The sequence below is a fragment of the Chaetodon trifascialis genome, chromosome 7 (assembly GCF_039877785.1).
Source record: "Chaetodon trifascialis isolate fChaTrf1 chromosome 7, fChaTrf1.hap1, whole genome shotgun sequence".
Classification (NCBI taxonomy): Eukaryota; Metazoa; Chordata; class Actinopteri; order Chaetodontiformes; family Chaetodontidae; genus Chaetodon; species Chaetodon trifascialis.
The window spans coordinates 28,804,089-28,821,519 of record NC_092062.1 but is presented as its reverse complement, the minus strand read 5'-3'; the positions used below and the strand labels follow the sequence as shown (position 1 = coordinate 28,821,519).

The window sequence follows — 17,431 nt, the reverse complement described above, 5'->3', positions numbered from 1 at the left end:
GTCCCCAGCAGTCAGACTGACTGTATGTGCTGTAAGTCTGAACACAGTGAGGCAGAGGTTTTTATTCCTGCCTGAATATATTTTTTAGCTAATAGATGCCTGCAGATGATTATACCTGGGCCTTATTAGACGGAAAACACAATGGGACCACAGAACGAAGCCTGACCCTCGTCCAAGTTCAATAAAAACTGACAACAATACCACAGAAAATAAATGTTTTGGCAATTTTTTGTATGTCAAACTATATTTAGGTTATCTATATTCATATTTTGGATGCTTGCCTTTAAGCTGTGTACCTTTATATTGAGTCCATTCACTGTATTTATCTTTTCAGACCCTGTGAAATTCCCCTGTTTGCACTGGGGAATTAAATTAGTATTTTATTAAATTACTCACTGAAGCAGCATTTCCTCATTTTTGGAATTTCATTGGCTGTATGAAGCCCAATCGTGTGCCCAATTGGTCGATCTTTACTTTAAAGAAGAAAAAGCAGACTCTCATTGGCTGTTGGCAGCTCTGGACGTGACAGGGAAAAGAAAACATGAAACACGAAACATTAAGCTGTTAAATGGAAAGAACGTACTGTGTGTTGATGGAGTTTTAAGGTGGGTTGAATGATTACACCTGCTTTGAAAGGAGAGGGAAGAGGAAAACAGTTCAGAGGGTGAACTTGGAGGCTTAAAAGGCTGATAAGAAGCCCGTCGTCAATATTAGTTACATTTAGGATTAGGGTTAACCTTTCTGAAAAGGTTAATGGTCGACAACGCAGCACTCAGGCTTTGCAGATCATAGTAGACATTGTTCTGCAGGGACTGCCCTTCGTCCGCTTTGTCGCTGTGGAGGTAAACGAAACGCCATCTGCGTCTCGTGTTTTTGCGGTTTCGGCTCTCACAGCTCTCACTTTGTCAGTGTTGTAACCGGCCTGTTGCTCAACAGCTGAAGCCATGAAGAGAAGCTAGGAAACACTGAGGGGAGAGGCGAGGGGCTTTCTGTCTGGGTGGAGGGCAAACTCCCAGCTCGATAAGAAAGGTGAGAGGTAAACATTGACCTGAGTCCTATCGCTGCTTGTCCAAGTCCATCTTTCACTGGAGAAACTGTGCAAACAGCAGGGATGCACTGATAACTCTCTTTCACTCCAAGCAGTAACCCTAAGTATCGTCTGATAAGGAGGAGCAGACCCCAGGCGTCACAGTTTCTACCTTCCTCAAAGGCAGTTGGGTAAAACTGATCCATGTAGACCATTTTCGACTTTACAGCAATCTGCGTTAATATTTTACCTTCTATTATTGGGTGTTTTTAGCAAATTCTCTGGTCTGATGCTGTGGGATTGCTGATACTATTGTCACTTAAGGGTTTTCTTTTTCGGAGCTTCTTAATGTTCCTGCTGCTGAATTTCCATGCAGTCAACATCCACTGTGGCCGTATGTATACTGACTGTCCTCTTCAGCAGTAAAGTAGCTTGACGGTGTTACAGCACTGCAAAACCTCTTGGAGAGGGGGTCCAGATGCATGTTTGGGTCCTCAAAGCATCTAATTTTGACAGTAAAGACCACTCTACGCATCCTGTCCTTTAAAAAAATGTCAACATTGGTTTCTTTTAACCCTGACCACCATCTTTGACTAACTGTAACCAAGTAGTTTTCAGCCACGCTCGCGCCAGACTGCAAGATCTTAACAAAGATCATCATGGAATTTGGTACAGATGTTCCTGGTTCCCAGAGGATGAACCCTAATGACTTCACTGATCCCCTTACTTTTCATCTTGCACCACCAGGCAGGATGAAATTGCCTAATGTCTCAGCTCTGTGCGTGTTCAATACCTCAGTGGACTCACTATCAGCTCTGATCACATGGTGTCATGTCCATTACTTTCCTCTCTCTATTTGGGCCTGTTGAAGTCCACCACTTTTTCGACCGGGTCTGATTGTCCTCTGGCTCGTCTCAGATTGGTTCTCTAGCGTGATAGATTTGGGTTTTCCTGGGTTCGTTTTGAACCATGAAGACCTCTACAGGAAAACAGCTAAAAACTGGTTGCAGGAAAAATCCCTGCAGTTACTGTGCTTTGGTTTCTTCCCAGTAAACATCGAGATCGAGCAGCTCCAGTGGGCAGACATGATCAAGGGAGCTGGGAAAAGAAAATGGGAGGATGAAGCAGTAAAACCACAGGAGAAGGTTTTACTTCAGTTCAAACAAAAGGAGGAAGAAGGAAGGTAATACAAGATGACCCATCTGTTAATGGCTAACTGAATCAGTCCATGAATGCTGCCCGTCTGCATGAGCACATAAAAAAGGCATTTGTACACAAATTGATCATCATAAGAGTGAAATGGCCACTCCACAATCTCCAGTTAGGTCTGTTTAACAGTCCTCATTCAGATGACTGCAGTACTCTCCCATTTACCAATCAAACGGCTTCAGAGGATTATATTCAATCTGTAAGCGCAGTTTTTTTAAACTGATATTTAAGTACACGTGTAGGTAATGTTTATGATATCGATGCAAGCCGCATGGTTGGTTCCACACATACATCTCTTTAAATACAGCTTTATTACACCGCGATGCCAGAGAACACACATTCATGCATGTGTGTGTAAACATATTCCAACAACTGTCGCTCCACACATGAAGTCAGGATATTGAATCTCTCTGTGACTCTCACCAGTGCATACAGCACATTTCCTGTCCATCTCAGCAGCAAACACACCGCCGGCCCGCGAACACACGCCACTGTACGGAAGGCCTGCGATGTCCAGTTTAATGACACATGACACGAACGGGGGAGAAAACATCTGCACATTTGAAACCAAGAACCAGAGGCTCAGAGCCGCCGTTAGCGAGGATACGAGGTTAATATTGGCAAAATGACACTAAAAGGTCAGGATGGACTGAGTCGGCATGGAAGGAAAGAAAAATGCTCATTGAGTCAAATCTGGAATATGAAGCAGAGGCCTGTCATGCTTCCATTCATGAGACACATGCAGGGAAAAGAAAAGGTTAGAATATGTTGAAATTAAACTCACATCATTTGGTTACGGGTGGTTGGTAAAACATTTCAGGGGCCAGAGCTTTTTTTTAAGGCTTCCAGTGGTGCATGTTTCTTTGTTTATGTTGAATGAAAGCTGCTGCAGATACTTCTGCTTCAGTGTATATGTCCGATGTTCAATGAAAAGAAACTGCAGCACAGAAAGACAAAGTCTGAGGTAATTTACAAACAGTGTCAACATTACATCGTTTGTCCACCAGAGGGCTGTGACGAATTCTGTTTTTCAGCTGCAAAATGACATGATGAGCACATATTGTTTATCACATTTCCTTGAAAAGATTTTGTTTATGTGTTATTATCGACTGATAAATTACTGTTGGTTGTGTGTGCCATCTGTGCCCATCAACAGCATAAATACACTCACACTAATGTACAGTTGTCATTAGTCTCACTTCCAATCACCACGATGGCTTCCAAGCTGTAATCATGGATTACAGCAACCATTGGTGCCTTCTCTCCCACCCTTAGAACAGAATTTAAAATTCTCCATCCATCCATCCATTTTCTATGCCGCTTATCCCTTTCGGGGCTGGAGCCTATCTCAGCTGTCAACGGGCGGGACGCAGGGTACACCCTGGACTGGTCGCCAGCCGATCGCAGGGCAACATATATACACAAACAACCATTCACGCTCACACTCACACCTAGGTGCAATTTAGAGTCACCAATTAACCTGATGAGCATGTTTTTGGTCTGTGGGAGGAAGCCCGAGTACCCGTAGAGAACCCACGCATGCACGGGAAGAACATGCAAACTTCACACAGAAAGGAATCGAACCGGCGACCTTCTTGCTGTGAGGAATTTTAAGGGCTGCGCCACCGTGCAGCCCTTAAAATTCTCCTCCTTACTTACAAAGCCATAAATGGCCAGGCACCTTCTTATCTTAAAGAGCTCATAGTACCTTATTGTCCCACTCGAACACTGCGTTCCCAGAATGCATTTCTACTTATGGTTCCTAAAGTCTCAAAAAGCAGAACAGGAGTCAGAGCATTTAGCTATCAAGCTCCTCTCCTGTGGAACCATCTTCCAGTCTTTGTCCGGGAGGCAGACACTGTCTCTACATTTAAGAGTAGGCTTAAAACTTTCCTTTTTGATAAAGCCTATAGTTAGGGCTGGCTCAGGCTGGTCCTGGACCAGCCCCTAGTTATGCTGCTATAGGATTAGACTGTCGGGGGACCTCCAAAGACACACCGAGCTCCTCCGTCCTTCTGTCCCTCTCCATCCGCACGCTCTCATGTCCTACCACGGCGTGTTACTAACTGAGCTCCTTCCCCGGAGTCTCTGTGCTTTGTCGTCTTGCAGGTTCCCATGGACAGTGGCTGAATCTGGATTGTGGATTTCAGCTGCGTCTCCTGCCTTGGCCCTGCCTGACATCCACTGCAACTGCTACTGCTGTTATTACATCCACTGTCACTGTTACTGTGACTGCATGTCTGTCTCTCTCTCTCTCATGGGGGAATTGTTGGTTCTCTGTAGATAAAAGAGTTTGGTCTGTACCAGCTCTATATGGAAAGTGTCCTGAGACAACTTGTGTGACTTGTGATTTGGCGCTATACAAATAAAATTGAATTGAATTGAATTGAATTTGCTGAGTTAACATTTTAACTAAATATAAGGTTCATTTCATGAGCCTCGCTCACCTGAAGCCGTGATAACAAACGTCCAGCGGTTCAGTCAGGTAGCAGGATGTGAAGGCAGCAACATGAAGTCTGTGTCTCCATCTGCTGGTCAGTCGCTGTACTGTGACCAGAAGACCTTTTTCAGTAATTTTTTGGCAATATATTTAAGTTTGATGGTAAAGGATTATTTCTCCAGTGATTATAAATGTATCTCTTCATGCTGAGAACTGAAATGTACAGAAATATAATGAGCCAGTTCATAGATTAAATACAAGCCCCTCTTATTTTAATTAGTTATTATTTTAATCAATTAATTCATTTTAATTAAATAATTTCACGGGAAGCATGGTGTGTAGTGTGCAACTAAAGTCTGTGTGATGTGATCAATAAAGTACGTTTCTTCTTCTTCTTCTTTTAAACATCTTTCCCCTGACAGTGTGCAGATACTTTACGAGAAAAGGTGTGTCAGTACTGTGATTATGCCCATTACCTGGTTATGTTTGCCTCCTTCTTTGCCCTCCTGGTTTTGACATCTGCTTGACCTCGCATTAAAGATTTGGGACTTTGTTCTTAACTGTGCTGCCTTGCGTTGTGCTGGTGGGTTGTTTGTGCTGGTGGGTTTGTTTGTTTGTTTGTTTGTTTGCATTAAGAGAGAGAGATAAGATATACCTTTATTAGTCCCACAATGGGGAAATTTCAGGCTGCACGGTGGCGCAGCAGGTAGTGCGCGTGCCTCACAGCAAGAAGGTTGCCGGTTCAATCCCCGGGGCCTTTCTTTCTGTGTGAAGTTTGCATGTTCTTCCCGTGCATGCGTGGGTTCTCTCCGGGTACTCCGGCTTCCTCCCACAGACCAAAAACATGCTCATCAGGTTAATTGGTGACTCTAAATTGCACCTAGGTGTGAGTGTGAGTGTGAATGTTTATTTGTCCTTGAATGTGGCCCTGCAATCGCCCATTGCAGCTGTAGCTGGGATAGGCTCCCCCGCAACCCCGAAAGGGATAGGCGGTATAGATAATGGATGGATGGATGGGGAAATTTCAGGTATTACAGCAACATAAGTGGATAGCAAACATAGAGGGCATCAGTAAAAAGGACATTAAATATCAAACCAAACAATATAAACAATATGAACAAGGAATAATGAATATGAACAAACAGTACTGATATTGCACATTGATATGAACATTGCACATTGATATGAATATGAACAATTGAGGCTCATATCACTTTACAACAGTCCCAATAAACCAACCACATAAAATAGAGGAGAAAACATTTACAATTTGAATTTGAACTGAATCAAACTCTGTGTTAAAAGATAATCACTAAAAATGCTCCTGTAGAGTCATCTGCCTGCAGGAGCCGCTTGCGGACACTGGGTGGCGCTATTGGTGTGTGGTTACAGAGCTGCTCTGCGAAGCCTCTTCTCTCAGCAAATGTATTTTTCTGCTTTGCATTTTACAGCAGCTGCAGAATTGTTCCACCAGTTTTACATCTCTGGAGGAGTTTCAGCATAAAAGGCTGTCAGACAAGCTGCCTTTACATAACTGAAGAAGCTTCACGGTGTGTGTGTGTGTGTGTGTGTGTGTGTGTGTGTGTGTGTGTGTGTGTGTGTGTGTGTGTGTGTGTGTGTGTGTGTGTGTGTGTGTGTGTGTGGACGCAGGATGCCCTTTGGAGTGAACTGCACTCCTTTATAAATAGATGTGGAATAACACACAGTTTTAGCTTCTCCAGCAGTTTTCTGTCACTTATGAGATTGATTTTAAATTTGTACCATCAGCACAGCGGGCAGGTCAGGCCCTGTGTTGTTTTGCCCTCTGACCCCTGAGATCTTCAGAGCAGAGATCATCCTTGTTGTTGCTTCTCGACTCTGAAACAGCCTCCTACAAAGTGTCAGAGAGGCCAAAGCAGCGCAAGACTTTTATACCTTTTATATGATTGTAGCTTAAAGTGAAATGCAGTTGCTCACCGCATTGATTTTGATGCTGTCCATTGAGTCCAACTGTGTCACAGAAGAGTAATGATATCGATGCAGTACTCTTTAAACATTAACAGTCATGATGCAAGGATTGTCATAGCTGAAAATTAGATATGCTTCAACGGGTAAAGACATCACGAGTGAACAAGAACACAGAAGAGACTTTGCTGTTAACCCCAATGATTAGAAATTAGATTTGAACTCAGGACAGGACTCATTTACTAGCTGAGTGTCAGATGAGAAGGTGCTACCACTCTCAAATCTGTTACCTGTTAGCTTAGCTTAGCATAACCACTGCAATCAGGAGAGCATGGCTCAGTCCAAAGGCGACAAAATCTGATGATCATTACCTCTAAAGCTCATTAATTACATCTTGTTAACTTCATTTGTACAAAAACCAAGGTGTAAAAGTCGAGGCTTTACGGTGGGTGATGTGTGCGCCTGTTTCATGGCCGGGTGTAACCTGATGGGCTAAAAACAGTAGCGTCATTACTGCACCAGAGTCAAAGTGACTTTACAGTCTCTCTTTGGTAGAACAGGTTTGGTTTTGACAGAACTGCTATAACCAATGGAGAAGCTTTCATTCCCCAAATCAGCATTTTTAGGCCAATAATAAGTTTGCAGTCTTAGTGTCTCTCTGCTGCCGTCTGATGGTGGCTTTTGTTAGTGCAGCAGACAAACCTGTGCTGTCTACCGGCTGCTGGCTGTCTGCGTAAGTGGCTGTCAGACAAGCTGCTGTTTCATTATTAAAGAAGCTTCACAACTTTGTAAGGGCCTGTATTGAGTTTCTCCAGACTGCATTGAATGTGGCCTCATCAGGGCTGCGTTTAACCTTAAATGCTTCTGTGCCCTGCACGTGCTCATGAGGACAGAGGCTTTAAGGTCACGTTTGTCAGGCTCTGTCACACCTCAGTGTTGGAGGTGCTGACTGGCTGCGCTGTCATCAGTTTTTTTTATGTGTTTTTGGAGTGAAAAACCCTCAGCGTCACATTCGATTATGATTAGCATACATACGTTCAGTCTTCAGCAAAGAGCTCTGAAATTTACACATTTCTCTTTTAATATCTGAAAAGAAAAACCCACATATTGAAGAATCGACAGTTTAACTGAAGATCAGATTTTTTGGTTTAAATACTTTTGTGATGTGTTACTAAAAATGAAATATTGCCACATTAATATTTTGATCATAAGGTAGATCTGTCCTAACTTATGCTGCAAGTTTAATTTTAAATCTGGGAAATTGTTACATTTGTATCATCTGTAAACATGAAAGAGTTGTTATGGGGAAAATAAAACACCATCAGAGTGTGATGGTGTTTTTGTGTGCATTCATCATTTAAAGTGAGTCAATAAACGCTGGACCGAGAGCTGAGCGTGTGCTTTTCTCTATGATTCATTACGACAGCACAGAATTGTTTTTATTCTGACTGGTAAACATCTCATTTCACACGGGAAGAAAAGGTCAAACCAGGAGTAATCAAGCACCTGATGTACAAATAATGCAACCCTGTCTTTACAAAGAAGGGAACGATTCAGAGACAAACTCAAATGGTTTCCAAACGCTCTCCTGATTGAATGAAGCCTTCGTGCCTGCAGTGCGTCATTAAAGTGACCCTACGCTTTTCTTTGAAATGCACAGCCGTCATGTGTCTGATGCATGAACCTCACAGTCTTCAGCGTTTTCCTTTCAGAGCAGAGCAGAAGGAGCAGAGCTGCTGGATGAGCAGCGAACTGTTGGACTGGGATGAAGGGATGAACCAGCAGGCCGACGTGAATGAACCCCATCAGATACTGGGTGCTGCTCGAGGTTACCAGTAAGCTCAGAGAGTCCACATGTGAACAGATCTTATATTACTCTCTGGATGGAGAAAAAGATGCTAAAAACTGTCCCGAGGGGACAAACATCAGGAATGTTTGAAGACATTATCGAGCAGTTCATCTTTCTTCCTAAAATAAGAGACATGTGAAAACAGGATACCATCTTTATTATGATGGAAGAGTTCAAGCACAAAGACAAACAGAGTTTGTTAGCAGTGATGCATCTTTTACTGTGATTAAGGTTTGTGTAAAGACAGGGTGACTGATTTAATGTGAAAATTTAGACTTTCTTAGCAGCAGGGTTGTCCTGGCATTTCTTGTAGTTCTTATCGTAGTCTATGAAGAATTCATTGCAGGCGACGGTCAGCGCAGCAACCAGAAGGACAAACTCCTGGAAGTCCACCTCGCCGTCCTGGTTTTCGTCCAGATCCTTCATAATCTTGTCGACCACCATGGGGTCTTTGCTGGCCTAAAACAGAAGCATCACGATGAAAACGGAACTACAGAGACCTTAACCCTAACCCTAACCCTCTGGGATGCTAAGCTAATCATCATAGTCTTTCCCAAAACACGACAGAAGAAGAAGAAATCTGTTCTCATCCGAACCCAACAATGAGCTGCATGCGAGCACCACTCGTCCAGCAAACTGGCTCTTGAATGGCATATATGCGGGTTTTAAGAGAATTTGCAGAAAATTAACATTCTCTCCACCACCACCATCATCATCATCATCATCAGAAGAGGTTTTTTTTAGATGCTCTGTTTTATTTCAGCATATGTCAGAACAGCAGCATTTGTCCAGTGTATTCCAGCAGATGCTCTCTCATTCTGAACTGCCTCGGGGTATTTATGGAGGTCATGGTCCAGTATCCTCCTCTGCTGCAGCCAGCAGTGATCACCTCTCATACCCCTCAAGGACAGCTTGCCTTCAGAATGATGCTTTTAGCCTATATAACTTGTAAAAGCATTCCTTTATTTCTGCCACGGCGCTGCTCTGATGACACCTCGTTGGCAGCTGTATTAATACTTTCTAATTGTTTTGGTCCTTCCAACATAACAGCTGCTGAAGTTCTGCAGTTCGAAGTTCTTTTTAGTCTTGTCTAACTTTCTGAAATGAAACCTGCCCACACACCGTGCAGAGCAGGCGGCCTTGAAGGCGGTTTTAGTGACGCTGATGATGCTAATGATGAAAGCTCATGGGAAAAGCCCCCCTTATGAAGAGGTGGCCCTCATCAGGCTGAAACCAATGAACAAGTTAATTTATGAGAGTTTGGTGATTCTGACTTTGCACATTTATGCATGTGCGAACCTCACAGAACAAAAGTATGTTGGGAAATAGACCCAACATACATACAACATATAGACTACTCATCACCACCAGTTAGCCACTACACTTCATCTCATTCAATAAAGAGCTCTTGAAGAGTGTTGAAAGTTGTCTCTTGGTTGCTAGTAGTTGCCATTGCTGTGAAATTAAACTACTGCTATCTAATTTGTGTTAAACTGCACGTATTGTTAGGTGAGGCAAAACTTTTTGTTACATTTGGATTCTGAACATAACATCCATGTGTAGAAAAGATACTCACTGCCAGGAGGTCAGCGAGTTCTCCCTGTAACAGGTTCTTCAGCTCCGCTTTGCTCAGCTTGTACTTGTCACCTTCTTTTCCAGAATAGGAGTGGAACACTGTGATGAGGCCCTCCATAGCCGCTTGCAGGTTGGATGACATCGTTTCAGTTTTAAAGTTAATGCCTGGAAGGACAAATCAAGAGAATCACTATGAAAAACAATGTTATTACTGACGAGTTGAAGTCGAAAGGAAATGTCCAACAATTTCCTCTGAGCAGGAATAAGAGGAGGAAAGCATTAAAAAGACATTCGAAAGGTAACTTGATCCTTCCCATAACATGAGACAGAGTAACAATCTGAGGCTCTAAGTGGCAAAAACAAGCAATTTTCATGGAAGCTCTTTTGATGGTACACAGTTGTCTGCAGGAATTACACTGCAGCCATTTTCAGGGCTGCAGCTTCTCGCTCCAGATTGGACCCGTTCCAAAAATTGGAGTCACCAACGACTCTACAGCTAAGATCAGATGTGTGTATGAGTGTGATTCAGATCTGTGTGCAGAGAACCAGCTGCCTCCATCAACTCGAGTGCAGGAAGAAAAAATGAGGTTTTTATTCAGCAGGAGGCTGAAGAACACTGCAGTTATCTGGTTAACAAAGATGTGGCTGTGCGGAGGGTTGAAGGGTTAGATGGTGAGATGGTTCAGGGAAGATTTTATGTACTGGCACACACATTAGATGCAGAGCTTTCCTTAAAGTAAAAAGAAAAAATATGAAGGAAAACAACTAGACGTTCTGCAGGCTCAGACTTCACCGTCGCCTCTGAATGTTTTCATCCCTGATGCTCCACTGCAGCCTGCGCCTCATATTCTACAGAGCTCCTCTTGTTTTAAAAGGTCACTCCAGCCGAATGAAAGCACACTGAAGCAGGAATCAAAGTCGATCAGTTGATTCTTTGCTGAGTTTATTCATGTCCTCCAAATGCCTGTACCTGTAACTGACTGCAGACCTTCCAGTTTTAAAGGATCAGGTGGGAATTTGGGGAAATACACTTATTTGCTTTCTTGCAGGGAGTTAGAGGAGAACCTCGATACCACTCACTTTTAATTAACTACTGCACGCAGGTGCTTATCTTAGCTTAGAATAATGACGGGAAACAGGGGAAAACTGCTAGCATATATACAACCTGACCAGTACTGGGTTTTACAGGCTGATACAGTACATTGATAGAGCCAATAGTAATTATTCTATAACACAAATAACCTTCATATTGCCATTTCTGTACTGACATTTCTCATCGGCAGCAAGGAAACCAAAGAATACTAGCGAGCTAGAAGCTTTGGCGCATGAGGGATGGACTTAAATTCTCAAAGAGGGTCTCAAAAATCACTCATGTTTGTATCATTAGACTGTTTACCAAATGTTCACTACATTTGTTTTCACATCACTAGAGTGTATTGTAGCTGAGGGGCTCGAATAGTTTTCACAGTGAATATCCACAAAAAGCCAACACATTGGTCTGACTGATTTATTGGTCCAGCTGTGGTCCAGAGATAAGAAAGTCATACATACACTGCACTTAGTAACGCCCCCTTTGGCGAGTACCACAGCTTGTAAACAGTTTTTGGTGCCAGCTCAGGGTCTCAGTTCTTGTTTGGGGGATTTTCACCCATTCTTCCCACAAAAGCAACAGTCATAATTAAACATCACACCAGTCCAACAGTATGAGCAACCTGTTGAAGACATACCCAAAGCAAAGAGAAGGCTGTTCTTGAACCAGCTGGACAACAAGTATGGTTTTGGACTCTTCTGAAAAGGTAACACCCTGAACATTTATTAGTAAAATTACTAATATATTTATCTACATAAATATCGATTTATACTCATGAAATCTAATTTTGGCCACCTGTAAGCATATTTAAGGTGTCTATACCTTTATTTTGGCCATATATCTTTATATAGAGGCCATTTTCTAAGAGCATCACTTCGATGTGCGTAATATCTCTATCAGCGCTGAATATCTTTACTGGAGGCATAAATAAGAATTTCATTGGCTATTCAAAGTGTCAGTCATCTGCAAACTCGATTACGATTGGCTCAATCTGCAATCTCAACAAAGCCCTTCTGTTCAGCTCAGACTGTTATTGGTTACTGCTTGCTCAGCTTCCAATGGTGGATCGTGATTGGTCCATTTGAAATTTCAGACTCCACAGAGCGATGACACACAAAATGACGCCCTTCACTTTATATCTGATTTGAAAGAAGAAAACATCTTTCTGTGGAGTATTTTCACGTGTGGATCTTCTGGATGTTTCCAGGCCGTTTGTGTCTGGAGTTATTGATCTGTGGATCATCGGTGAGTTGCCTCAGTTTTAAAATCAGTTCTGTCAGCTGTTGGTGTTTATTGTGAAAATTAGCTTTCAAACGCGTGTAATGAGTGTAAACATGTAAAAACAAACAGTAAGTTCTCGGATGGCCTGTTAGAGCCACAAGGTGTTCTAGCTTTAAGGTTAATCACATGATCAGCCAGCGCAGGTGTGCCATGATGAGCCCTTTACACCTGTACGTCCAACTGTGAAGATCAAAGCGAAAAATCAATGAACGCAGAATCACACAGCTGCAGGAGCATCAGCGTGTGCACTGAAGGACATTTAGAAGCCGTCTGTCCCACAGTAAACATGTTTATTGTCCGCGTTAATGAGACAACATGCAGAGACAAACATTGTTTTCGAGGACATCAATCATCAGGCTGCTGTTGTGACAGGAGGAGCTAAATGAGTCCTTTGTTCAAGTCTAAAATGACATCAAGAGCTGGAATGGAAGCGTTTTCATCTTTATTGAGACATGAATGGAATTATATTATATTATATTATATTATATTATATTATATTATATTATATTATATTATATTTTTTGTTGTTGTTAATTTAACAAGCGGGAAAAACCGGAGCACCCGGAGTAAACCCTGATCTATGACGATGTCAGCGCGGACCGGGGGGGGCGTGTTGAATGGGAAAACCTCAGCAATTATTCCGAGGGTCCGCCTCAGTCGGTGGTTCAGGTGTCGGTGGCTCTGTACGACCCGATGTGTTCAAAACAGAATATGCAATAGTTGTCGTTTAGAGAGCAGCCTGTTGGATTTTTTCTACCATGGAAACAGATTCAAGCGCAGTCGGCCTACTTGAAGTCGTGTGTTGCCCACATGTACCACAACAGAGTCAGCGTGGATCAATGGGCCGGGTGAAGTGTTCATGGTCCGCAACCGCAACAGAACGATAAGACAATGAATGTATAAAGTCAAGCAGAGGACGGAGAAAAACACAGCCACAGCAGAATATGATGCACCTGAACGCACAATTGCTGCTGCCCCGTTTCTCAGCACGATGGCGAAGTTTGCGACTATTGTTTTCGTGGCGGAAGTGATTCTGCTGAGGGTGGTCAGAGCTGCTGCAATGCTCGCACGGGCTCTGGAAAACACTGTGGTCTCATTGCCAACAGGTGTCACAGAGTCAGCGGACGCAGAGGTGTTATCCTCCGCCTGTTCATCAGCCAGAGGCTCCATGGCCAGAGAGAGTGTGCGGTTATTCCGATGCAGCGAGCGGAGCTGACCGAAGTCTGTCCGGACTGGTGACGCCACATCTGGACATGGCTCGTGGCTTTCTGTCGGGTGAGCGCTCGGTGAACCTGTGCGATCAGGTCCCGGTTCGGATTCGAGCAGGCGAGCCGCAGCTGGAGGCGCGTGGTAAGGGGGGGGCAGAGGCCAAAGACACCTGTCACGTTGAACTCTGCGAGTCAAAGATTCAGCGGATGCAAAGGTGTTATTCTTCCCCTGTTCATTAGCCAGAGGCCCCATGGCCAGAGAGAGTGTGCGGTTATTCCGATACAGCGAGCGGAGCTGACTGAAGTCTGTCCGGACTGGTGACGCCACATCTGGAGATGGCTCGTGGCTTTCTGCCGTGTGAGCACTCGGTGAACCAGTGTGATCAGGTTCCGGTTCAGATTTGAACAGGCCAGACAGAGTACTGGTGAGCCATCGGGGCACAGTATGACCAAGAAGGGAGATCGGCATTGTTTTTGTTGTTGGAGTTCAATAAAGTGAAAATAATACAAATGTCGTTTGTAAATTAAGTGAAAATAATGAAAATACCGCTTGTCAAATTTTTCCTCGAGTCCAAAACACTGTGAATGCGTGAAGTCCTTTGATCAGTCCTTACATACATCACAGTGTGGACTGAAGAGCAGCAGGGCTTTGATGCGCGCGCCTGCATTTGATACCTTTGATGTTCACGCGACACACGTCACAGGCCTGCTGCGAGTGACGTCATAGCGTCAGAGCATTTTTTGTTTGTTTTTGTCATAAATGTTCCAAGGGGTTTTGTTTGTTTTATCGATTTTATTGTTTATTTTATTGTTTTTATTGGCTGACATTAGCGATGGTGAGGACAGGAAGCCAGCCATCATCCTAGACTACAGCTGCAGCACGTGGACAGCCTAAACAAGGTGGCTGGAACGTGCAGCTGCAGAAGGATGACTGCCCGCGGGCCCCTGCTCATCCACCACAACATCACTGATGTTTCCTCCCACAACGCCTTTGTGATATGGAGAGAGATCCAAACTACCCGGATGCCTCTTAAGCAGAACAAGAGGAGGCTGATCCTGGAGCAGCTGGGAAAGGCACCTGTGAGCCCATTCATGGAAAGAAGGGAGCATCTCCCCACAGAAGCCTCGTGATCGAGCTGAGGATCCAGCGGCCCTCACCACTGCCCCAGCCGGGGCGAGGAAGAGGAAGAGGAAGAGGAGTCAGTTCTGCTGCCAAAGAAGGACTGTAAAACACACACAACACCGTGTGCTGCAGGTGGAAGACATATATCTGCAAAGGCTCCACACTGTCCTACACACTGTCCTACACACTGTCCTACACACTGTCCTACACACTGTCCTACACACTGTCTTACACACTGTCCTACACACTGTCCTACACACTGTCCTCCACACTGTCCTACACACTGTCTTACACACTGTCCTACACACTGTCCTACACACTGTCCTATACTGTCCTACACACTGTCCTACACTGTCCTATACTGTCCTACACACTGTCCTACACTGTCCTATACTGTCCCACACACTGTCCTACACACTGTCCTGCACACTGTCCTGCACACTGTCCTATACTGTCCTACACACTGTCCTATACTGTCCTACACACTGTCCTGCACACTGTCCTACACACTGCCCTGCACACTGTCCTACACACTGTCCTACACACTGTCCTACACACTGCCCTGCACACTGTCCTACACACTGTCCTACACACTGTCCCACACACTGTCCTACACACTGTCCTGCACACTGTCCTATACTGTCCTACACACTGTCCTACACACTGCCCTGCACACTGTCCTACACACTGTCCTGCACACTGTCCTACACACTGCCCTGCACACTGTCCTACACACTGTCCTATACTGTCCTACACACTGTCCTACACTGTCCTACACACTGTCCTACACACTGTCCTGCACACTGCACTGCATGTGCTCATCAGTTGACTGAGTTATGTTGTTTTGTTTTGTGTATTTTATTACATTGTTCACTGGCAACAAACTTAACAAAAGAGTTCCTTATTGGGATAAATAAAAATGCATTCAAAATTACTTTCAGCACATTTCTGCTACTCTCTTAGGCTATAGAAATACTATACAAATATTGTTTGCCACCTATAAAGTAAAAAATACAGTTGATAACGAGTGGCGTCTCCTGTATAAATGCAAATCTTCTGCCATGTGAAGAGGTAAAACTCAGGTATTCACACTCTTTGTGGTGAATGACAAGTTGCTTCTTCAGGCAAAATAGATTTGGTATTTAAAATTCAATGAAGCTACTTCATTTTGGGGGTTTAGTGAAGGCGGGTCCTTTTGACCCAACTTCTGGCTCCTCCGCGTGCTTTATATACATTAGGTTGACGACACATTTCAATAAAGTGCAGTCCAGTACAACATCTTTCATTTTTGTGAAAACACAGTAAGTGGCAGCAAAGCTGTGCTGCTGTTTCATGCCGATGCTTCATCTAATGATGAATGCTTATGCAAAAGCAAAATGTGTGTGGCGCTAAACAACTCTAACAATTCATAGAAAATAATATTTCATATACATATATATTCATATTTTTAAAATGACATGCAAAGAAACATGTCGGGGTGGGGGGGCTGAGCCATTTTACCCCCCACCTTCATCAGCCAGGGGAGGACAAAGGCCAGACCCCCCCTGCAGGGCGCAAAATACGTCCCGATCGCGGCTTGCATTACGGTACATAAACGGTGCCTTCATGGAGGATTAGCCGCACGGGTTGGTCATGTTTCATACTTTATTATTCGTATCTATAGGAGAGACGTGCTCGTCAATAATGCAGGACGGTTCTATACCTGCCTGAGAGACTGTGAGAGTTCAACTCTCAGTGTCTGAGAACAAGCTGCTGCATCACTTCTCTGGATCATGCGGCGCTGCATCCCCTTAATTACTCTCGCTAATTGCCGTTAATCATTTATTCCCGTCGCGATCAGGGAGCTAATTAAAGGGCTTGAATGTCAAATGCAAGGCTGGTGTTAATTAACCAAGGCAGAGACTAAAGCACGGATATTTTGGAAATGTTAAAAGCAGACTGCAGACGCCAGCGCACCTGAACAAAGTGAAGTCTCACCGCGCTCACCTCCTTCAGCTTAGACAGAAACAGCAGGGACTCACCTGGACTGTGACGCTAGCAGGTGCTGGTGGAAGTGGCTTCAGGTCTCATCTCATCAGTTATATGGGCTCCTCTCACCTGTGTGCAAATGCATCCAAATCAGACGCCTCCCCCCGGACAGAGGGAGCACAGGTGAGCCACCTGGCCATGTAAGGCAACCTCATGCGGCGCAGAGCACCTGCGCGGCACAGCACAGCACACCTTTCATTTTTATTTTTATCTGATACTTTCTGACCTGGTCATAGCTGCAAAAAGCACAGCTGTAACTAACAACACGGATTATGACCATTTAGGTGCATCAGTAAGATATGCAGTGAAGCAGCGTGTTCAACAGAACCAAGGGAGCATTATGGGAGAATTTATATTTCACAAAAAAAGATTAACCAAACAAATTAGAAACCAATTTAGCTCCTAATTCAATTCTCAGCTCGGTCAGATCCCAACAGTCAACAGGATGAGTGGGATTATTTTAAATCAAAGGTGAAAGGATATCTGACGAATTACTGACCACATGTGTCTCCTCAGTGTTCCATCGCTAATCTAAGAACTCATAATGAGTTGCGCTCTATGTGTAGTTTCTAATATTTGTTTACAGTGAACTCAGTGAATAAATCAACATGGAGTGTCCTTCAGCCTGCAGCCTGCTGTCACTGCATGGTCTGCATT

General features: G+C 44.0%; 1 protein-coding gene across 1 annotated transcript; it reads right to left on the bottom strand.

The window, feature by feature from the left end:
* Window positions 1–8,708: 8,708 nt before the first annotated feature.
* On the bottom strand, window positions 8,709–16,820 carry s100a1 (S100 calcium binding protein A1). Its single transcript, XM_070966453.1, has 3 exons — window positions 16,768–16,820; window positions 10,046–10,209; window positions 8,709–8,928 (listed from the first exon to the last, which is right to left on the bottom strand). The coding sequence occupies exons 2-3, from the start codon at window positions 10,184–10,186 to the stop codon at window positions 8,740–8,742; spliced, it is 330 nt and encodes a 109-aa protein (XP_070822554.1). The 5' UTR covers window positions 10,187–10,209; window positions 16,768–16,820; the 3' UTR covers window positions 8,709–8,739.
* Between the last annotated feature and the right edge of the window lie 611 nt (window positions 16,821–17,431).

Coding starts and splice junctions, on each gene's coding strand:
- s100a1 (XM_070966453.1), bottom strand. CDS start 10,186: ATGTCATCCAACCTGCAAGCGGCTATGGAGGGCCTCATCACAGTGTTC. Junction 8,929..10,045: donor AACTCGCTGACCTCCTGGCA/GTGAGTATCTTT, acceptor CTTCTGTTTTAG/GCCAGCAAAGACCCCATGGT.